Source organism: Procambarus clarkii, chromosome 28 (genome assembly GCF_040958095.1).
Source record: "Procambarus clarkii isolate CNS0578487 chromosome 28, FALCON_Pclarkii_2.0, whole genome shotgun sequence".
Classification (NCBI taxonomy): domain Eukaryota; kingdom Metazoa; phylum Arthropoda; class Malacostraca; order Decapoda; family Cambaridae; genus Procambarus; species Procambarus clarkii.
This window is the reverse complement of record NC_091177.1, coordinates 3,506,543-3,531,106: the sequence shown is the minus strand read 5'-3', so window position 1 is coordinate 3,531,106 and position 24,564 is coordinate 3,506,543. Positions and strand designations below refer to the sequence as shown.

At 39.3% G+C, this 24,564-nt stretch overlaps 2 protein-coding genes across 3 annotated transcripts; one reads left to right on the top strand and one right to left on the bottom strand.

Moving 5' to 3' along the window:
* The first annotated feature begins 243 nt into the window (after nucleotides 1–243).
* On the top strand, nucleotides 244–16,647 carry LOC123755009 (neprilysin-1). 2 transcript variants are annotated; one of them, XM_045737414.2, is made up of 22 exons: nucleotides 244–344; nucleotides 2,875–2,930; nucleotides 3,069–3,169; nucleotides 3,556–3,641; nucleotides 3,868–3,948; nucleotides 4,209–4,322; nucleotides 4,428–4,511; nucleotides 4,853–5,036; nucleotides 5,333–5,441; nucleotides 6,166–6,299; nucleotides 6,594–6,796; nucleotides 7,093–7,284; nucleotides 7,420–7,515; nucleotides 10,111–10,252; nucleotides 12,678–12,892; nucleotides 12,982–13,158; nucleotides 13,814–13,914; nucleotides 14,065–14,123; nucleotides 14,303–14,422; nucleotides 14,645–14,790; nucleotides 15,209–15,373; nucleotides 15,757–16,647. In XM_045737414.2, the coding sequence occupies exons 1-22, from the start codon at nucleotides 312–314 to the stop codon at nucleotides 15,934–15,936; spliced, it is 2,778 nt and encodes a 925-aa protein (XP_045593370.2). In that variant the 5' UTR covers nucleotides 244–311; the 3' UTR covers nucleotides 15,937–16,647. The 2 variants fall into 2 exon arrangements, with proteins under 2 accessions (XP_045593370.2, XP_045593369.2); XM_045737413.2 differs by having other exon boundaries at nucleotides 4,850–5,036.
* On the bottom strand, nucleotides 16,587–24,564 carry Bka (FCF1 rRNA-processing protein Bka). The gene is given in 8 exon segments (XM_045737420.2): nucleotides 16,587–17,877; nucleotides 18,430–18,487; nucleotides 18,490–18,523; nucleotides 18,993–19,181; nucleotides 20,322–20,442; nucleotides 22,067–22,135; nucleotides 22,634–22,701; nucleotides 24,459–24,564. Coding segments are annotated over 8 exon segments (654 nt in total). The 5' UTR covers nucleotides 24,534–24,564; the 3' UTR covers nucleotides 16,587–17,837.

Sequence of the window (24,564 nt, the reverse complement as noted above, 5' to 3'; positions counted from 1 at the left end):
GATATAATCTAGTAGTTAATCTAATATAACCTAACCAAGCCTAATAAGGCTAACCTAGGCTATCTTACGTATCTAGCCAAACCAAACCAAATTTAGCGAAATAAAATCTTACCTATGTTAATACTGTGTATTGGTACCCCCACGAAAATAAAGGAGTTAACGTAGTGTTCTACATTAACGTCCCACATCTGTGAAATTATCAATTTGAGAATAAAAAAACTCGACTTGGTACAGGAGATAGAAGAGATAGGCGGCGGTGTGTGTGAGGAGTGGCCACTGTTCCACAGCTCAAATGGTCACCATTCTTAGTGATGACGTCGCTCAGGGAACACATAGAGATTCAGGTCAGTTATGACATTTTCTAATGTCAATTTATTTCTGTCTAAGGTCTCTGGATATTGTTTTCGAAATTTGTAGTTACTAAACTAGAACATTAGAACAGAGGAGACCGCTCTGTCTTTAAAAAGAAATGACCAACAGTTTTAGAGACTTTAGCTATCGGTTATGTGCTGTATGTGTGTAGTGAAGTTAAGTCTCATGTCTGTGTATAAGCCAAGGAACTTTCCCATATTTTTTATATTAATAATGACATTATCTATCTGAAGGTGTGTTTGGTTCGACGATTTTTTTAAATATAATATAGTAGATATTTTTTTAACTTGAATGCGAGTTTGTTGGTTGATATTATGATGTAGCCTACTTGCCTTACATCGATCATTAATACTGCTAGACGTAACTCCTAGACTTTTCTCGAGTTCCAATTTTTTTTTAAGGTGTTACGTTTCCATAATACTCAACTACCACCCCCCATATTTCCCTCGACTCCTCAACTACCACCCCCATATTTCCCTCGACGCCTCAACTACCACCTCCATGGTTCCCCGACGCCTCGACTACCACCCTATGGTTCCCTCGACGCCTCTATTACCACCCTATGGTTCCCCCGACGCCTCAATTACCACCCCATGGTTCCCCCGACGCCTCGACTACCACCCTATGGTTCCCCCGACGCCTCTACTACCACCCCATGGTTTCCCCGACGCCTCGACTACCACCCCATGGTTCCCCCGATGCCTCTACCACCCCCCACCCCCCCCATGGTTCCCCCGACGCCTCTATTACCACCCCATGGTTCCCCCGACGCCTCGACTACCACCCCATTTTTCCTGTTAGTTTCCTCTTTTTGTTGTATTCATCATGTGTTTCAATATCTATGACGGCCCGGTTATGTGTAAAACTGTGTAATCTTTAATGAAGCCTTGCTATTTGTACTCTGTACTCTGGCGCCTTGAAAGACGACAACTCCCTCTAGACCGCTGACAATGAACAAAGGCTAAATCCACACCATGGAGATGTAACAATATGCTAAACCTTGAATTTGAGCTCGACGTCATATTGAATATTTGTGTATATGCAGGCAATAATCACAATAACGTGGCTACTCATTAAACACCCAAACCGAACATCTGAAAATAGGGAAAATAACGATGTTTCGGTCCTTTCTGGACCATTTTCACGTCGCGTACAGTGGTAAATAAAGTCAATATATAATAAACTAAATATTTAAACTATAATTTTAATACAGAACGTAAGTTATGTAAAGGTACGGTAAAGGTACCCAAACAAGTCATTTACAATTTCATAAATAAAGCCAAGTAAATTATAGTATCTTAATGTTGCCAAGACATTCACAAAGGATGGAAGCAAGCGAATATTTTCTCTCAAAAATAAGCTGGTGTTTGACAAAAATAGATGGAGCATTACGTCACATCATTTAAATGTAATAACTAACATTTTTCCACAGTATCCTCCATTTTGGCATTAGTTATTTCTGGTCTTCCTCAATCTCCGTGGACTGAAACATTCACTAAACTTAACCTGACTTCCTTGATGTCTAGATGTGTGCACAACGATGCAAGTATTAATGACGGGTTAACAAAGAACACGGCAGGAAGGTCGTTCATCCTTCTAATTGTATTTTAACTAGTATACACGTAGTATTATTCCTTCTATTAGCCTCGTGAAGAACGGCATACTAAGATATGAGTGTACGTCACGAGACAAAGTTAGCAAGGCAACAGGTGACTCCGTAACACAGTCTACATAGATAACTGTTATCTACTGAAGTCTCAACCAGTAGGTTTTAGAGGCAGAGTTGCCACTGTTCGACTGATATTTAGGTAGCAGAGTTGATTTATTTCATGATTTCAACTGGTTGTATTGTCACGGTTTCATATGAGCTAGAATATGTTGTATTCATTTGTTTTGTATTGAAATGTTATGTTATAAACCCGTAAAGTGCGGTGAATGTGAGGGGGCGTAGTGGTATATAATCTATTTATATGTTGGAGTGAATAATACAATAAGTTAAAATGATCCTCCAAAGGAATCAATTTTCCAAATATTTTAAGCGTTAGCTAACTTCTCATCTTTATCAAATTAATGATATGTTAGAGAGAAGATGCAACCGTAGATGCCATGTTTATCTCCTGTCTCTTGATGTAATCTCTCGGGCGATCAAGTGTTGTGATAAGCTCAAGGGCGAGGTACTGTAGTGGCTCGTATATAAACACCAGATATTTTGTTGTGCATTTTTTGTTGAAGACAGGAAAAATAAACAGTAAAACAAGGAAGACAAGACAATAAGACAAGGAAGACAAGACAGTAAGATAAGACAAATGTGAAGGATAGATGAAATTGTTTATGTAATAATCTAAGTTAAGGTCTGATAAAGACCTTTTGCGCTACCGCTCACAGGATGAGTATGAGGTGCACAATAAACTAAGTGCCTCCTGGGGCAACAATAAAAAAAAAATCAAGACAAGGAACATACAAGTTTGTATGTAAACCTCTTCTCTCCGTCTGCCCCTACAGGAGCGGAGTGGTGGTGGGTTTGTGGACGTGACGCTCGACGACCCTCAGCCTCCCAGGTACCTCCTCTTTCTCTACTGCCGGTACACATGGCTTATACAGCCACTGCCTCCCTAGGAGACAATAACAATGTATAGTATAATAAATCCCCTTTTTTTGAGTTAGGAAAACACTATATAACATGTGGCTGCCCTCAGGCGTGGGTGGGTGCGTGTGAGAGGACGGTGGGGCGTGGTGGCTGGCGTGGGGCTGGTCGCTGTGGTCGCCTCGGCTGCCGTCCTCGCCATCGTCTCCACAGGTGCGTGTCACTCATAACTTAATTGCATCACCACCTTCAAATAATTTTGGAATTTTTTTTTCGGTTTGTGTAAATTATTTAATTGAATGTTGGAGGTTTAGGCCAAGCTCTAGAATCTATATATATTTTATTGTTTGAAATTATTTATTATGCTGTATTAGAAACTTTTTCTAGTACATTTTTGTCATATTTCCTGTATAATTTTGTTTGTTACAGCTTATTTTATTTGTTCAATTATTTTATTTGTATTTGTTGTATTATTAATTGTAAATGTTATTTGTATTCTTTAACTCCACCAACACGTCTGCAACTCCACCAACACGTCTGCAACTCCACCAACACTTCACCAACACGTCTGCAACTTCACCAACACGTCTGCAACTCAGCCTCGCCAAAAGCTCCTTCAGTGGAGCAGCATGAGGTAGACCCACCCAGACTGGGCGGGCTGGGTGTCTCCAGCTCCCTCCGTCAGGTAACGAGATATATATATACTCCTCCATCAGGTAGACTAATATGCTTACAGATATGGGCATACATGTATATATAATATAAATCATTTACTGGGTAAACTCATCTTAAAACAACAATTGCACTTTTATAGAGTTTGGAAGCTTGAGTTGCATTTCGTTCCTGTAGCAATGTGCGGTTTCTAAACTTTTATTGAATAGTATATTGTTGTTATGGGTCGTCTCCATCAGTCGTGGGAGGAGAGACACGCCCAGGCCGGTGCCCAGCACGACACTCCTAACACCAACAGCCATCAACCTGAATTTGTGGAAGTAAAGTAAACCAATATTTAATATTTATGAGATTATATGGAAACATACTAGTTCTTGGTCAGCTCTCGTAACCGGTGCTATTATTATCAGTGCAGTCATATACTGGCGTAGCGCTTTCTCCTCATAATTACCGTAGAGTAATGCCAATATAGAAGAGCATGAAGGAGTGAGAGGAGGTTCCTGCTTTTTTTTAGAACAAAAGTATTTTAAAGTTATATGGTATCATACTTGACTACACGTCTGACTATAGTGTGTCACAGGTGGAGGAACCACTCAAGAAGACTGAGGCACTGTACATAGGGAGGAGTGAGCCACTTGTCCAGGACCCTGTGTACACCGGGCCCCAACACCCACCTCACCCGGACTTCCAGGAGGTAAGTCCTCCCATTCTCTCTATATTATTATCACTATTGTTGTAATCATTATCATACCAATGTTCTGCGTCCTGATCCAACCTGCTCCTCTTATGCCTTCTTCAGGAGACAGTGCTCCTGGAGGTGCCACAGGAACACGACCGACCCAAGCCACTCAGGGTAACACAGATGCAGCCCTTGACAAAAGAGGTAGGCGTCGAGAGCATAGTGGTTAAGGGAGTTACTGATATGGGGTAGTGGTGATTATTTTCGGGGGTAGAGGTAGGGGTTATAGAAGGTGTGGGTAGTAGGGGTGGTTATTGGTGGGGATAGGGATAGGAGCCATGAGGAGGATTCGAACCTGCACACTTGGTACTCCCAAGCACTCACCCTAGACCACTACACTACGACATGGTAAAAACAATTCAACCTGGGATTTGCCAGTATCAATTTAATCCAAAGTAAATAACATGCACGTTTAATATAATCTTGTTATTGATTTGTTTATTTGAAGGAGCGGGATAATATCTGAACCTGCTCGCCCCCAGCAGGAGCCAGCGCCGCTTCTGGTACCTCGAGAACACGACGGCCCAAGGCGACCTGAGCTGCTGGAGGCGAGGGACAAGACCGTCGTGGAATCACCAGTGAAGAAGAGGAAGGAGTCGACGCGTCTGCCGACAACTCGACAGAAGGGTGGTGTGAGGGTGTGCGAGACGCCAGAGTGTGCAGTGGCTGGTGAGGGGTGATGGCCATTATACATTGTTAACGTCCATTTGTGTTGTGATAATAGTAATGGAACTGGCGAAACACCTTTAATTGTCTTGTCGATGTGGTACTATATTTGGGCAAGCCTACTGTCCAGAAACAAGTCAGCAGCAGGAAAATATGAAAATTCTAGGATGTTTGTAGAAAACATACATAATATGGTTTATTTTGAAACCGACTCGGGCAACCTTAAACTATATTGTTCGTAAACCACTTTTCTATATGTTTGTGTTACATAATATGTTCATCCGTCCCACACCCGACAGCGACACGCATCTCTGAGAGCCTCGACCTGACGACCAACCCGTGTGATAACTTCTACCAGTTCGCTTGTGGTGGCTGGGTCGACAAGCATCCCATCCCGGAGTCTGGCGAGTGAGTATAGCTCTTGTTGATGCCTTTTCCCTAAATATTCCACTGTTACTGTCTCCATCTTCTCCCGCCTCTTGTAATATTTCTTGTAATATTAACTGCTATTGCAAATTATTTTTGTTTTGCTATATATTGATAATATACACTTATAGTTGCTATTACTTCTATATTGCATGTTTGTGCACGTTGTGCATGATATAGAAAGATGGACTTGGTGTCGTGTTCCTGGCGACGTCCTACAGGTTGGCAGCTGTAACCAGGGGCCAGATTCACGAAGCAGTTACGCAAGCACTTACGAACGTGTACATCTTTCCTCAATCTTTGACGGCTTTGGTTACATTTATTAAACAGTTTACAAGCATGAAAACTTCCCAATCAACTGCTGTTATTGTTATAAACAGCCTCCTGGTGCTTCAGAGCTCATTAACTGTTTAATAATTGTAAACAAAGCCGCCAAAGATTGAGAAAAGATGTACAGGCTCGTAAGTGCTTGCGTAACTGCTTCGTGAATCTGGCCCCAGGTAACCAGAACCATCGTTAATCTGAGGCCCGCGTTACTCGTCGGTTGTCACATTATCACCAGTTAGTTTAGTTCATTTATTAGTGCACCCCATACCCATCTTGTGGACCAGTAACACCTTTTCTTCCACTCGCCGTCCTGCGTCCCCCACTCCCTCTCTTGTTGTTCCTGGCGGTCTCTTTTATATCGCAATTATTATCATACCAGGACGGGCACGTTCGACGAGGCGGCGGACAAGCTAGACAAGCGTCTCCATCTCATCTTGGAAACGCCAGCCGTGCCAGACGCCCCGGAGCCCATCCATATGATCCATACCTACTACGACTCCTGCATGGACACGGGTAGGTGGCCGGCCTGAGGAAAGGAATCGGGGAAGGGGGGGCAGGGAGGTGGATAAGAGACACAAAAAAGAGCATATGGTAGAGGCCAAGGACATTGAACAAGGTAATGAGACAATGACATGAAAGAGCTGAATGACCACACGAGAAACGTTGAATGACGATATTAAAGACAGTTGGACATAAGCGGGACCTCGTCGGGTGGAGAGAGTATGCACGAGGACATGGGAAACATTGATGGTGGAGCAGACTGTAATCAGACAGAGCAAAAATGTAATCTAAAGACATTTCCCACAGATACAATGGATAGCTTAGGCTTGGCACCTCTGGACTCGCCGCTGGCAGCTCAGGGCGGCTGGCCCATGGTGGACGCTGACTGGGACCCCGCTGGCTTCACCCTCTCCACCGCCATCAACAATCTTAGACAGCTCGAAGTCTTCCCTCTCGTTTCTGTGGGCGTCGACCTTGACATAGAAAACGTCCTCACCAATATCATCTATGTCAGTTATCTAACATGAATCTCTTTATTTTCACCAGTTTTGGTCTAATTATTCATATATCTTTTATTTGCTATGCTATAAAATGGCTTTATAGTTCTTAAATTCTTGTAAAGCCATTAGCGCACACATAGGGTTTCGGGCAGGTTTAAAGTCTATCTACAAAAATCACAAATAAGGTTCTCTCCCAAAGTAATTTCAATAGATCAATACTTCTATAGCAATTTAATATTTTATCAAAAGAAGAGAACCCCCCATAACAATGTTCAGATCTCCAAAATAAGTGAATGATGTTGCAGATTGATACAGGCACGGTGCCACTAGGAGTGTCGCTGATGGCCAGCAACGTGGAAGGGTTGATAACAGTTTACAGCAGCCTCATGACTGATGCAGCCAAGCTCTACCGAGACTACAAGGGCTCCTCCGTCACTGATCAAGATATTCAGCAACAAGTCCAAGATGTTGTTGACTTTGAGATTGCATTCTCTAAGGTTTATATTATCTTGATTATATGTGTTACTATTTTCTGTACAGGTCAAGATTATGTAATACGTATATAAGTCTTAATTCAAAAGTATATGAGGTGCCTTGCGGGCGTGGAGCACTTGACTGATGTTCTTTGACAGGTGGTGCTGAAGGCTGTCAACGAGACCACCAACACCATATGGAGGACTGACCTGACCGGGGTACAGACAGACACCGATGCTGGCACTCCTGGTGAGGTCAGTGCCACTCTAATAATATATATGATGCATGTTTTCCTTGGTGCTAATATATTGTAAATATTTTTGTTACTTCTTTGCAAATGAGTTCTTTTTTTGTATAGTTTAGTTCCTTTATTATGCACCCCATACCCATCCGTTGGGCGGTAGTTGAAACTGTCACAAGACACACATAATGGGCTCAGGGACTTGAACCCCAAAATTAACTTAGCGAAGCAAGTTAGCCATGATAAGTTCGTTACATATTTATTATATATATATATATATATATATATATATATATATAACTGAAAACTCACACCCCAAAAGTGACTCGAACCCATACTCCCAGAAGCAACGCATCTGGTATGTACAAGACGCCTTAATCCACTTGACCATCACGACCGGACATAATGAGGTGATAGCCGAGGCTATTTGAACCACCCCACCGCCGGCACTCGGATAGTTATCTTGGGCATAGCATTTTACCAAATCACCTCATTCTTTGGGGCAACACGTGAGGAACACAAATGCGAACAAGCCTGAATGGTCCCCAGGACATATGCAACTGAAAACTCACACCCCAGAAGTGACTCGAACCCATACTCCCAGAAGCAACGCATCTGGTATGTACAAGACGCCTTAATCCACTTGACCATCACGACCGGACATAATGAGGTGATAGCCGAGGCTATTTGAACCACCCCACCGCCGGCACTCGGATAGTTATCTTGGGCATAGCATTTTACCAAATCACCTCATTCTTTGGGGCAACACGTGAGGAACACAAATGCGAACAAGCCTGAATGGTCCCCAGGACATATGCAACTGAAAACTCACACCCCAGAAGTGACTCGAACCCATACTCCCAGAAGCAACGCATCTGGTATGTACAAGACGCCTTAATCCACTTGACCATCACGACCGGACATAATGAGGTGATAGCCGAGGCTATTTGAACCACCCCACCGCCGGCACTCGGATAGTTATCTTGGGCATAGCATTTTACCAAATCACCTCATTCTTTGGGGCAACACGTGAGGAACACAAATGCGAACAAGCCTGAATGGTCCCCAGGACATATGCAACTGAAAACTCACACCCCAGAAGTGACTCGAACCCATACTCCCAGAAGCAACGCATCTGGTATGTACAAGACGCCTTAATCCACTTGACCATCACGACCGGACATAATGAGGTGATAGCCGAGGCTATTTGAACCACCCCACCGCCGGCACTCGGATAGTTATCTTGGGCATAGCATTTTACCAAATCACCTCATTCTTTGGGGCAACACGTGAGGAACACAAATGCGAACAAGCCTGAATGGTCCCCAGGACATATGCAACTGAAAACTCACACCCCAGAAGTGACTCGAACCCATACTCCCAGAAGCAACGCATCTGGTATGTACAAGACGCCTTAATCCACTTGACCATCACGACCGGACATAATGAGGTGATAGCCGAGGCTATTTGAACCACCCCACCGCCGGCACTCGGATAGTTATCTTGGGCATAGCATTTTACCAAATTACCAAAGTGTGAGTTTTCAGTTGCATATGTCCTGGGGACCATTCAGGCTTGTTCGCATTTGTGTTCCTCACGTGTTGCCCCAAAGAATGAGGTGATTTGGTAAAATGCTATGCCCAAGATAACTATCCGAGTGCCGGCGGTGGGGTGGTTCAAATAGCCTCGGCTATCACCTCATTATGTCCGGTCGTGATGGTCAAGTGGATTAAGGCGTCTTGTACATACCAGATGCGTTGCTTCTGGGAGTATGGGTTCGAGTCACTTCTGGGGTGTGAGTTTTCAGTTGCATATGTCCTGGGGACCATTCAGGCTTGTTCGCATTTGTGTTCCTCACGTGTTGCCCCAAAGAATGAGGTGATTTGGTAAAATGCTATGCCCAAGATAACTATCCGAGTGCCGGCGGTGGGGTGGTTCAAATAGCCTCGGCTATCACCTCATTATGTCCGGTCGTGATGGTCAAGTGGATTAAGGCGTCTTGTACATACCAGATGCGTTGCTTCTGGGAGTATGGGTTCGAGTCACTTCTGGGGTGTGAGTTTTCAGTTGCATATGTTCTGGGGACCATTCAGGCTTGTTCGCATATATATATATATATATATATATATATATATATATATATATATATATATATATATATATATATATATATATATATATATATATATATCGTATTTTAGAGTATAATGAGTCCAAGACTCAGTCTTGAGTCCAGTCTCACAACAGAGACTCGCAACAGTCTCTAAGCTAAACAATTTACATTTGTTGAGAACTATATAGTTGCATATAACTATCACCGACTTGTCCTGCAGCCCACACCCACCCAGTGGGTGGGTGTGGGCTGTTTTCTTTCATATTTCTGAAGTTTTCTTTCATATTTTCTTTTGGCTGATCTGATTTCCTGATCTGATTGAGTTTTGTCTTTTTATGTACAGTATTTCACAATGATGAATATAGACATTATAATAAATATCAAAATGGATATAAATTAAATATATACATATACAAATAGTAGTACGATTAATTAAAATTTTACTGCAAAAAGAGGTGAGTAAATTAATATTTTTCATTGATATTTGGTTATCAGTTTGACTGGTTGGCGTTCGTGAAGGAGATGTTTACTGCCCCCGGAGTCACTATCACCTCCGACGAACCTGTCATCTCCTTCAAGGGTAACTTCTTCAGTGACTTCAGTAACCTCCTTGCTGCTACTGACACCAGGACTCTTGGTGAGTTCTTTATGGTATGGTATAATAATGAATTATGCTGCAAAAGGCCTATTAGCCTAAATAAGCCGGCTTCTATTTATATTAACCTAAACTCACATGTAATGTCTAACCTACACTTGAAACAGTCCAGGGATCCAACGCCTATTATGATACCTGGTAATTTGTTCCATAAATCTACATCCCTGTTTCCAAACCGGTATTTACACTGGTCTGTCCTAAATCTAAACTTATACAACTTATATACATTGTTTTGTGTTCTGTAGAGACAGATACAGAGATATTCCACTTATACTGAATGACATAAGGTATGGAAAACACAGAGATGGAGCAACTCAAACTTTTACACCTCCTTGTTAGTTCATTAACAAAACAGCTGATGTTGTGCCAGCTTAGTCATGGTAAACTGTAAACTCCCAAGTCCTTTAATGCTTTCCGTATATAGAAAGTAAAACAAGACAAAAGAATTGGTAGGACTCTTGAAAGATGATACAAAGAGGATGAATAGGCATTCAACACTATGAATGAACACTATACTATAGTGTTCACAATAGAAACATTACACAACATACCAATACCCAAACACATGCGTGAAACAAGGGAAGAGAATGAATTAAGGAATATCCTCACAACGTCTTAAACAATCGGGAAAAGCATTGACAAATTAAAGTCGTCTATAGCTCCAGGTGCGGACAGAATTCGATCCAAAATCGTTAAGGAACTGGCCGATGAACTGTGTTTACTACTGAAACTCCTATTCAAAAATCTTTGGAGCAAGGGAAAGTCCTCCTAGACTGGAAATATTTCACCCTATCTTCAAAAAAGGCAAAAAGACCTTGGCAGAATACTGTACAGTACTTGGATTCTCTTAAAGCTAAAGGAGCTTGGAGAGAATCTCAAGGGAGGGAATATTCATCATCTCGGTGCACAATCTAGTAAAATTAACACATGACTTTGTTAAAAATAAATCCTGTGTTACTAACCTGCTCACTTTTTGGGAAAGTAATCAGCTATTTAGATAATGGACTATCAGTAGATGCAACACACAAGGTCTTCTCTGAAGATGTTGATAAGATATTATATGAAAGACTGGCAAGGAAAATTGCAAGCACATGGAATAAATGGTAAACTACTAGAATGGATAAAAAAATGAGTAAAACAGAAAAGCAAGGCGTTGTCCTAAAAGGAAATGAATGTGACTTGAAAAATGTAGTGAACTGAGTATTCATTACAAGGTTCCATATTGGGTCCAACCCTTTTTGTCATATACATCAATGACATTTGAGAATGAAAAAATCAATTGGAGCACTGCAGAGGATTCGAACTCTTGACCTAGGTACTCCCAAGCTGTCCACCTATGTCATGGCCTCTGGGCAAAGTATGTCTTACCTAGATCAAAGGTTCGAATCCTCTGCATTGCTCCAATTGGTTTTCTCAGTGATATATCACGTTAGTATGATTTCCTTGTGTACCTATGAGAATGTTACAAACATCTCCAGATTTCCTGATGACATTAAGATCTATGGTAAAGTAGAAAGCAAAAAAACAATATTGACCCCTTGCAAAGATATCAATATGAACTCCACAAATGGTCAGACTGGCAAATGCTATTCAGTACTGAAAATACAAGATGTTGCATGTAGGGCAGAAGAATGAACATTACAACCATCATATCAAAAACACTACCATGCAACAGATTAATGAATAAACAGACCTAAGATTTAGGATCCACCAGTCATTGAAAGTTGCTAAACAAATGGGCGCTACATTTACAAATCCAACTAGACCTTAGGAATAATTAAAAGAACCTTTGACTTCAAGGAAAAGTCAATATTAATTCAACTATACCAGTCTCTGGTGAGCCTCCCCCCCCCAATTTGAATTACATACTGTATCTAAGCATGGAGACCTCATCTTCAGGCCATATATCTGTTTTGGAGAAAGTTGAACAGAGCAACAAAAATATCATTCCATAAGTAAATCCCATAAATAGTTCATATTGGGAACTGTTGAGGGCCAGAGGACTAACAATTTAAACCAGATATAACACAGTTGATCTCAACAAGACCTTTTAAAATACGGTAACAAGATGGACGATATTAATCTAGATCATTTCTTTAAAATGCCAAATGTAATACATACAAGGGGTAATAACTTCAAGCTCAACAAGCCACAATGTAGGATATAAGGCAGTAGATGCTTTTTTTCACCCATAAGGTTATATATATCCATAGAATTGCTGATCTGCTAAATCTAGGTAAAATTTAGCTGGATAAAATTCTCAGGAACAATGAGGAGATCTTTCACATGCCACCAGCTTCGTGTCTTCGTCGAGGCCACTAAGGGTGGCGACCTCGGGTAAATTTAGGTAAGTTGCCCATTCGTTATAGTTCATATATGAAAATAATGTCTTTCTCTCCATGGACAGCAAATGCCATTGGTTGGTGGTGGCTGTACGAACTCCAAGAGGAGACCACTTATGCCATGAGGAACGTATCACTGCAGTTCTACCATGACCTGTACGGCCTGCAAGAGTTACCACCGCGATCGCAGCACTGCATGGACCAAACCAATTATAACTTGGGCTTTGCACTTTCCAGAGAATATGTCGACCAGTTCATGGCCAGCACAGTGAAGCCAGAGGTAAGGTAGTGTTTATGGTGATTGATGTGAAGGTCTGTCTGCCAACACATGCGAGCATTTGTTATAGCCTGCCTCCTATTCCTCCTCAGACAACAGAGATGGTGGAGGACATCCGAGCAGCGTACCTCTCTCTCCTGGACGAAAACACCTGGATGATGTCAGAGGATTTGGTAGTGGCTAAGGAGAAGCTGGAAGCAATTGATCCCTTTGTCGCCTACCCTGACTGGATCATGGATGATGCTCAGCTCACTCTGGCATATGAGGATGTCAGTACTGACTGCAAATAATACTGTTCTGTATCATGCATGATGAAAATAGTACACCTGTTCACTATACTGTCAGCTGGAATACAGATTAATGGGGGGGATTTACAAGAGGGAGTCAACAAGGATACACTTGAATATAAAAGGATCAGTACTCTTGGGAAAGTCTGCATTCTTTTCACGTCTTGCCAACATCCCCTCTTCTTGGATACTCTGACCTATTGCAGTCTCTGTTAAACTATCTAGCAGACTGAAGAAGTGGAAGATGTTGGAGAACACAAAGAATGATGTGAGGAGGAGGATGAGATAGAGAAAAAAAAGGAAGGTGGGGATGAGTGAGGGTACTGAAAGGAGAGGAAAGAATATACAGGAGAGGAAGGTGAAAATAAATGTTAAGAGAATAATGGGGGATGAATGATGGTGGTAGGTAAGTGAAAAGCAGTGGAAGTTCAGGAAGAACAAAAGGGGGAGTAGGAGGAGGCAGGAAAGAGTAAAAGGTCAAGGAGACAAAGGTAAAGGCATAGGAGATGAAGGAATAGAATGAGATGGAGTGACAAGGATTAAGGTAATACAAGTAGATGGGGACTGGGAAATTTCATCTTGTGCAGTAATTGCTGGTTTACTCAAGTCTCTAACTTTTTATGGTTCCCATCTTCAGCTGGTGATCGTAAACGATAAGCAGGTGCAGAATTTGATAAACATTGGAGCATGGTATGATTTCCATTCCCTGGCATCACTACGAGAAACTCCTGAACATTCGTAAGTAAATAATATATGAAAGTCGGGCACACAATCTGCATTATAATTTGGAAACCATAATTTTTCATATCACATAATACCTAACAGAAGAAAACGTTGCATAGTAGAAGATTTAATGACATTCCTGATGCCTTGTTTCTTCCTCGCCAGGTTCCTCTTCCCGCCAACAGTGGTCAACGCTTTTTACAACCCTCAGGAAAACACCATCAGTGTGTAATAATTTGCATTGGCAGCTTTTGCTTTTAGCACTATTAGTTGGTAAAATAGTAATCATTAGCTAGTTCCATGTGCAAGTCTCTCATCTAGTCTCTTTTTACTGACTATAAATTTGCATAAAGCAATGTTTGGCTCGCCTGCCCATCTTGCTATGATAATATTACCTTTCCAGCTATTCTGGCCGGCATTCTGCAATCGCCATTCTACGCTCATAATTCCCTTGCTGCCCTCAACTATGGAGGCATTGGAATGGTTATTGGCCACGAAATGACCCATGGCTTTGACAACTCGGGTAAGTCACATAATGTTTTCCTTGAACAACGCTTAAACTTTTCTTTATACTGTTATATCAATTATTTTCCTGAATAATAAACGTTTCAATACCATTTATCTTCAGTGAGTGGGTTTAACGTGCATTTCTTCTGAATCTCGAAAACATACTAAACTTTTTATGTAAAGAAGCCTGAATATTCTTTTAGATGATAAATTAGTGTAAGTGGTTTTACTTGTTCAGGTCGCCTGTTTGACAAGTATGGAAACCTGAAGGAGTGGTGGAGCAATGCCACCATCCAGGCCTATAATGAACGAGCACAGTGCTATGTCGATCAGTATAATGCCTACATTCCTCCCGAGTTGTCCGAAGTTGGACTAAATATATCGGTAACATTCTTTTCTCTTATTTGAGTGTGTGTGCGCGTGTGCAAATACTGTATGAGGATATGACCCATAGCACAGTGGTTAGTACTGCCAATTCTCAACTGAATGGTCCCAGGTTCAATTTTCAGGCAGGGCAAGATGTATATCAGTTTCCTTACGTGTGTTGCCTCTGTTCACCTAGCAGTAAATAAGAACTGTACCTGGAAGTCAGAAAAACTGTTGTGGGTTGCATCCTCAGAAAGGTCAGTCATAGGCTAGTGGGACCTCAGTAATTCAAACAGACTGGTTTCCATTTTTGGAGACGGGTAGAGTGTATGCTGGTGACAACTTCAGATAAAAAAATTAAGATCTCACTCATCTAATAAACATGTTACAATTATTTGCCTATTCTAATCCAGACAATTATTTGCCTGATACCCAGATAAATGGGTACCAGACAGAAGGGGAGAACATAGCAGACAATGGTGGGATCCGGGAAGCCTATAGAGCCTACCAGCTCTATGTGGAGCGCTATGGGGAGGAAGCTAGGCTTCCAGGCCTTGATGAATTCTCCCCAGACCATCTCTTCTACCTTGGCTTTGCTAATGTGAGTAATGATTATTTGTTATCATTATTAGGGTACAGTATCATATTTTGTAAGATTGCAAAATGCATATTCCTGTTCCTAAATTATGTTCATGTAATGAAGATTATTTCAGTTGTACATACCTTTCAGTTGGAAGCCACTGTTTCCTCTGGGACACTCGGGCACTTTTTAATTGTGGAAATTCAATTCTTCTATGCTATTAGAGTAATCCATCTTGTTTATACCCAATCTTTTTCTAAACATATAACTTAGGCATGATAACTAATCGATGGACAGACAAGCAGATAGACTTTTCACACTTGAAGAGCAAATGTTAATATCATGGCACATCCTGAGGCTAGAGTAACTTTTGTAGTAAGTACTAAATTATAAACATACTCCAGGTGTGGTGTGAGCACAAGACAGCCCAGGTGGTGCTGACTCAGCTGGCTACAGACCCTCACTCCCCGGGCAGATTCCGTATCCTAGGTCCACTCTCCAATGATGAAGAGTTCAGCAATGTGTGGAACTGTCCAGCAGGTTCTGCCATGAACCGTGGTGACGACCGCTGTCTCCTCTGGTAGTAATGCTGCCTCTTGCTCTCCTCCTGGTATATACCATTCACTCTTCTGCTGAATTAATAATAATTTTTTTTTTTCTTTGTACCAACACTAGCCATGATTCAAACATCTTGGAATGCTTCATAGTAAAATATTATATTAAAGAAACCATGTTTGATTGTTCAGAGTAAATCTACTTTCATGCCTCTTTCATATTTAGTTTGTTTCCAGTTACATGGAGCTGGACAAGCATACATGTATCGTGTGCTTATTTCTTCACTTTTATGGTGAAAAGTTTTTATGGTGGAAAGTTTATGTACACACATTTCACCCAGCCACCTTTTACAATTTTGTTAAATTAAATATAGTAATGTTAATCTGCTGTAGACACCAATTTGGATACACAGTATTGTACAGGCATTACCAGAGTTCAATTATTAAATTACAAGGCCTGCTTAAAACATAGATGCTGCAGTCTAAATTACTTTGACGGCGTGTTACTGAAACTGAAAAAGTATAAGCAAAGTTCATGGCTCATAAATGGTACACATGCCATTTATTGTGTGGCTGTCTTATTTCCAGATGGTGCAGCAGGTCAGGAGTTTTTGCAAAGTTGGCTAAAAATGGAAGTTCACAATTCTTGTAAATTTTAGGAAAATGTTATAGGCATGAACTATTGTGTTTATACTGTACTGCATTATGTATAATGTTATACAATAAAATATATAATTATTATTTCTAGCATTATTGTCATTGTGATCATGTAGACAATAACTCCAAACCATTAAAAAGGCTTTCATTTGCACAACAAATTTTTAAATATTCTAATTCAGCGAAGAAAATATATAGGTCTGCCCCTAAAATTATATTACCAATACAGTGAAAACCCCCAGCCAGGAGCCAGCGAGACACCTACTGTCCTTTCTTATACATGAAATACAGTATATAGGTTAGGAGGGCAAGTTCGTGTGATGCTAAAAATTCTTCTTCCAGCTTAAAATCGTCAATGAAGATGATTTAGATTTATAGACCATGAGCCTTTGAAAAATAGTTCATTATCAATGTGTGTGAAGTAATCTTTAAAAGAATATGCTGGAACATAAGGGACTCTGCAGTAGAACTTAATTCGGCACTGGATTTTACAAACTTCCAGTTTCTACATCAGCCTCTGATGACCGGTTTTACCACTACAACACTGTTGTGACATGATTGCTTCAGACATACTAGATCCTTAGTGTAAACAATGACTAATGTAAATATAATGGTCAACAACATCTATTTCTATTTAATACATTTCAACAGCTTGAGTAGAAGTCGCCTTATGGCAGGACTATTCCTTCAGAATTCGATATATTTTGATCACCAACAATGTTTTGGGCAAATTAAAGCAAATTATATTCATTATGTAATGAAATCTATATACTGTAAAATGCTTTAAATTGTATACACACTGCTGTTGCAACGGTAAACAAACTTCAATACATAGATATGCAGAATAAATTTCTAATAGTACATATATATCATATATAGAACCTTTGTCACATTAGAGTATAAAATTGGGTCAGCTGGATATCAACATCAGTACTGTAGTAATTACTGTACTACTGATGGGTAGGTTTAAAGAGTCCAGGCTATAATTACATAAATTATTAATTGGCTGTCAATGTTACTGGATCCAAGATCTCTGCCATAATAAGATGATGGTCACACATCTTCGAATCAAGAGAGAGATCTTTGGAATGTATTTTCTTCGGCAGCAGCAGCACCAGACCACCTTATGTCTCGGGCAGATGGGGAAGGTGTTGTACCCAGCAAACACAGTTTGTATGCATTGTGTCCAACATCTCGGCTAGAATAACCCAATTCTTCAGTGACTGTAGTGAAGAACTTTAGCCACACACACAATGTAGAGCCTCTGGTGGTCGCTACATTTGAGGTGCATCTGGCATTCTTTCAATGACAAACCTGCAAAATAAATTGCAATATAACTTACTTATATAACAATATAACTATTATAAAAAGAAGGTACCAAGCCAAGAAGACTATGTTGCATGCTAGCCAGAGTATGGATCTATTCACCATATTAGGCATCTGAGCAACATTTATAGCCTAAGGGTTAATTAACAGCATTAAATCCAACTTTTAACAGTGATAGAGCTGCACTGCTGCATTAGTGAGCACTTGCTGGATCACCCTCCAACACAACTGGGAAGAGATATGCTCTTTCTTAATCATTTACTTTGGTATTACGAGACGTTAATAAATTAGGGAACAAAGATTAGTAATATCAGATACAAGCCTCAAAAAGTGAAGAAATATACCTGCAAGTGTCTTACATATAAAAGACAAGTATGTACTAGTATATATAATTTTTGTGTTCTCAGTGTGGCAACTACTTTAACCTTCAAAAAATAAGTTGATAATCTTCATTACTGCTCTAGTTAAAGGCATGCAACTCACGAAGCTTAAGACACTGACAACTTCTGGTGGGTGGTATGTACTGTGACTTCGACTTACTTGTGTTGGCCGACACTCATGATAGGAACACCAGGAATCTTGCGGATTCTTCTCTTAGGTCTTTATCACAAGTTGCCACAATATAACATTTATGCTGCATGAAGAAACAAAATGGAAAACACTTTTAGATTACCGAATTCAAATTAAAAATCTTGCATTTTCAGTACATGGGTTGGGAAACATGAGTTATTGCTAAGGAAAGAAAGGCTAGTCACATAATATTTATATTGATAATACTGTACCTAGTATTATCAATATATAATAATTAACATTATCAATATAAAATCCATATACAGTATAATAGATTTAAGAATGTAAAACTTAATTTACTGTGCTGAATGCTATCTTTTTCTAGGAACCCCGATAAGCTACTGTACATTAACTTTTCAGCATTTCAGTTAGAACAATACGAATTATTGTGCTATAAATACATGGCATGCAATATTATGTACTATCTGTCACTTCACCCCAATTCTAAAGTATTCGAAATATACACTTTTTTTAAGACTTATGAGTTAAAATGGTTGCCTGCATAAAAGATTGTGTGTACATTAGAGCCTCACCTGTGTTACACGCTGAACAAGACAGTCATCAGCATATATTCCTTTGTGAAGACAAGGCAAGTTCTCAAAGCGTGGGTCTTTGATAACTTTTAATGCCAAGCGATACTTTTCTCCCATGCGTTCCAATTCTCCTCTAACACATTCAGTAACACAAGGAATGCACTTGGCATAAAGACAGTCCATCATTCCCTGAAGATTACAAATTGTATTAATTTTAATATTGTATTAGCAAGACACCCAACTCATCCGTCTGAAAATAAAGGAAAGTGACCTTCAGAAAGGTTTATTAGGAAAGTTTCAGTCCATTCTGGACAATCATCATGTTATATAAAGAGAAGTCAATATATGGTATTGTATTAGCATAACCTGGAACTTTAACCAAATAAAATTCTAGCTCTAGGTAAATGCAAAAAACTACCTTCCCGATCTATCACATTTGAATGTATTGTAAGGTAAAAGTTGCTGTAAATAGATTGAAATTGTGTAGTTAAGGCAGGGCAATATTATGGCCCCCAGTGTCAACAGAGATTTTCAAGTATACACTCCAAGGTCATTTAAGGTGCAAAAAGGTTCACCCTGAGGAAGGCTGAATGGGCTGCAAAGTCTCTTGTACGAGGCCTCCGTCCAAATGAGACAAAAGCGAAAAAACCATCCACCAACACATTCAACACACCTGAATGTGGGCCAAGGAAAAAACTAAATACCCTGAGATGCCAGAAGAGACTATGGTTAGTTTTCAACACTATAGAAGGAAAAGCAAAGCACTCCTCTTTTGAGCATTACACTACCAACATGCTGTTCCCTAAGTAAAAAGTTACAAATCTTCTAGTGCTGGAGATGCATGAAGCTTTAACTGAGAATACGTTCTGGAAGTTGGTTCCTCTACATCTGCAGTGGAAAATAAGAACTAAATTTTAAACTGCATTGGGAGAAAAGTTACCTGAATCAGACACCAAGGAGGATTAAATGGAAATCAGACCAGTTCCCAGAAAACTGCACTATTTGTAATTCTGTCTGGATCCAGTGACCTCCCTCAAATACCTTAGTAAGAGCCTGTAGTAGATATTTAAACTCTCCCTGTGCCACCAGGCCAGAATGACATTATGACTGTTCACAATTCTGGTTTATCAACACCAGAATTTTATCTGAAAGGGCAACCAAATGCAACAGCTCGGACAACAGGTTAGTAAAGAATATAAAACAGTAAATAAAACTCAAGCTATGGGTTTAATTGCTATAATGATTTATGACAGTGATTGAACATTATATTGTAAATTAAAATATTATACTAGCTTTTACAAAACACCACAAATACAGCACTGTACTTACTTTGACAATATCGACTTTGTTCTTGATAGCAAAATTGATGAAGTTGGTATCGATAAGTATGTGGTAAGGTGGACCCAATTGCGTGTTGTACTCAAAGAAAAGAGCTGAAGAAAACTGTGGACTACAAGCAAAACAATTTTAATACATCCTATTGCATAGAAGAATTTAATTTTTTTTATTCATGTACATAGAGTTTTGAGTCAATATGAAAAAGAACCTTCCTCAATAGAATCATTTGCTTGCTCTCAAATTTAAATATTCAATCTATGAATAGACTTATTAATTTTCATGATTGCTTTGTCTTGAGTTACATGATGTTTTATGTTTGTCTTTGCCAGTAACATTTTCTTATTTACCTTCGAGTTCAATGTTTTAATTAATATTAGTTTGCAGTAAATGAAGATTTAAAATTTGAATTTTGAAATTTTTTAGTCTGAATTTATTTTAATCTATATTTTTAATTAATTAATTAATTTCAAGTTTAATTGCTATGAGTTACCGATATACTGACTTTTTCCCCACAGTAAGAGCATGAAAGTCTCGCTTAATGTTCAATTAAGCAAGATTTTCATTCAAAGGAAGAATCACTTTTTGTTGACCACCATGTTCAAGCCTTTATCTTGGAAGGCCGTTTATGAACACAGTGCTAAGGTCAGGACTTGTACACTGGTATTTCACTGCTGGCAGTCTCAGTTGTCGTTTGTTGGTGTTTTCTCACAGACTACTCATTATTTTGAAGATGATCTTACTTCTTTAGGTGCCTTGACCTATGAACTGTAGCTTCAGATTTAGGAAGAAGCTGCATGGGGGTTTGGTATCGAGTACTTTACCATCGGGTGCTTTCTATCTTGTTTCCTTTGCCAAGTGTCCTCATTTAGTGGTCAGATGTGAAGCCAAGTGAGGGTTTGGAAGGTCTTTTATTCATATTCAAATACATTTTTTTGGGTTATTTTGTACTGCATTCAGCCCTTTCTCAAATGCCTCTTTAACACCTTTGTATCCCTGCTTTGAACTTTGATAAGATACTTGTGGTGGGAGTGCCAGACTGTCATTCCCCCTGTATAGTACATGAATCTATCTATGGGTGACGAATAAGAAAGAGGAGCATATGGAAGATGTGGGGTGTAGGGAAGTAGTGAGCGAAAATAAATATTCTAAAGTGGCTTGGATATCTGGAAGGATGACTAGAGTTTGATTTGTAAGAAAGATATTCAAGAGTTAAATAAAAGGGGCTAGAGTGATGGAAATGGAACATGTAGGTGGAGGATTACATATTGGATAGGTCTCATGATGCATACATTATATTTGGTAAATGGCATTTATTCCCATCATACTCGAACCGTAGAGCCTTCTCTTTTACTTTAGCTTTGACTTTTCTAAAGATTACCCATATGCACATTGAACAACCACAGAACCAACATGCAACCATGACAGAATCCTACATTTTTATCAAACCATTCACTCTAAACACTCACATGCTCTACTTCCTTCATAAAATCTCTTCACCACACTAAAGAATATTTCTATCACCTCCCTAAATGTTGCTATGGCCAAACAAACCTAGTACAATATGGCTCACATCCTTTTCTACCAGCTTCTTCACTGCCATAATCTAATCCACAGCTCACAAAATAATCCACAAATGATCTACAAACAAACACATTAGTGTATAGCAAATTCTTAAGAATGGTATTGGCATAACATAAAACTGGCAATAACATTATCCGAAAAATAGAGTATCTTACGCTTCATTGATCTTATGTTCGTGAGGATCAGGGATTTTTTGCTTTTTGGTTCTTCGGTCCTCCTCTTTCCTGAAAAGAAAAGAACCTGTACATTTTTTATTTAAGAAGAAATCAACAAATTGTTTAAAATATTATCTTGCAATCTTGATTTATATTGAGTAAAAGAAAAAAACAATTCAGAGAATATTAAACATCATTTTCTCAATTGAACAAATGAAAAATTACTTGACAGCAACACTAAACATGACATAAGTAAATATATGGCATTTACAGAACAAAGATAAAGCTGCAAACCACTGCATTCCCTTTAATTAAGATGCCATGTCAAATTGCACTTTACTGATAAATAATTACTTAACTTGTTCAAAACCATCACATAAATCTTGATAAAGATATGAAAATACTGTATAATAAACCCTTCAATAAAGAATTTACAGTATTAAGGATTTCCACATTGCAGTATCATCAGTAAACATTAAACTCAAAAGATTTCTGTCAAAGTTTTATGACTACTGTACTTATGTCTGTCAACTTTAGCAACAAAAAAATACAGAATGTGATACATACAGTCTTGGGTCATTTAAGCTGATCATTCTCTTCATGATAGCAAACTTCCGAGTTTTCTTAGATTTTGGCTGAAAAAGACAAGTACGTACAGTACTACAGTACACAAAAGTACATTTATAAATGTTGAGAACCATTCAAAAAACCTAAGTAATGAGGTATAGGCCTATATACTTTAGTCATATTTTATTCATACATTAGACAATACATTGGTTAAGTTACTGTGGTTACATAGTTGGTAAAGTAACTGTATATATAAGCCTATATACTATACTCATATACAGTATAATAATAATAATTATAACAATAATAATAATTGTTATTCAGGTAAACGTACATACAATAATATAAATCACCGAGTCGGGGGACTGGAAGCCAGAGTGTATTTATACAAATTAGGCTTTTTATCGAGGTCCTCCCCCCTTCCGCCCCAGGGTCGAATTACTGACCCCACCCAGGATGCAACCCCACAACAAGATGACTAACTCCTGAGTACCTACTTGCTATTAGGTGAAAGGATATGTGCCTAACCATTTCTGTCCCACCCAGGATTTGAACCCGGAATTCTCGACTGTGCATCGAGAACGAACTCAGCTGTACTACCGGGACATACATACAAAATGAGTTACTGTATAAACAGAAGGTTGGATTTCTAGATAGAGATAGAGCTATGCCTAAAGCCAGTAATACCCACAGTGTTTTGGGCAAAGGAGTATATTTTACTAAATACTGTACTAAAAAAAGGTAGCCTTTACCTAACCAAAAGTATTTTACCCCAGCCTTACCTAACATGTCTAGAAAGTCCACAAATGTACTGCCATCATTCCAACTATTTTTATTCTAACCATACCTTACCTGAATTTACCTATCTCTTCAGTGATGTCAATGGAGACAGGAAACCAGCAGCTTGTAAAAGGTCCCCCTACTACCCCCAAGGATTTGTTCCAGCTGGATTTTGAACTGTAGCAATGTCTTAACATTTACAGCTTCATTGGGTAGGCCGTTTCATGGGTTTATAAGTTTACAAGATCTTGTTTTCTGTCCTACATTGTAGCTTGTTGAGCTGTCCCTTGTGTGTGTTACGTTTGCCATTTTCAAAAAGTGGTTTGGATTAATATCCTCGAACTTGTTCAGTATTTTAAAGATCTTGATGAGATCTGTCCTGTCATGTCTGGTTTGCAATATTGTTAGCCCTGTGGCTCTCAACCATTTCTGGTATGAGAGTTGAATTAGTTCTGGGATGATTTTTGTATCTGTGTTGAGCGTTTTCCCAAGCAGGTGCTGTATGTCTTTTTGAATGAGGCGGTCTCTAGGCTTGGATACCTAATTATTCCGAAAATCATGAGCAGCTAGGAGAAAGTTGGAAATATTTTAGGTTAGGTAAGCAATAACTAGATTTGATTTCCTTTCAGAACCCTACTCAAGTTATGCAATGGGAAATCAAACCGAATAAAAGCAACACATAACAAGAAAATACTGCATTTCCATTTTTTCCAAATAAAACTTTACTTAGCAAATGAGTCTCATTCCACTGAAATAAAACATAGTATGGCACGTTTCTTTTTAAATATAATCTTAAAACTTTATTAATAAATCTACATCCAAAAATATATATACCCAAAAATACATATGCATATATACATTGACTGCCTGTCCCCTAACACAATGAATTATTGTTTCAATTCTACCAATTCCTAAATAATAAGAGAAACCATGCACTTAGTATTTTAACCATGATTGAAAAGATTTATTATAGCTAATTTTGGCAGACTACTTTAAGCACACTACACACACACATAAATCAGCCAATAAACTATTAAAATCTCACCATATTGGAGGAGGTGAGGAGAGTCTCTGGGAGCTGTTGTTTACACTCTCCTGATGGGTGAACACGCGGCCGCATCCTTCACATCCACCACACCACATCACTTCAT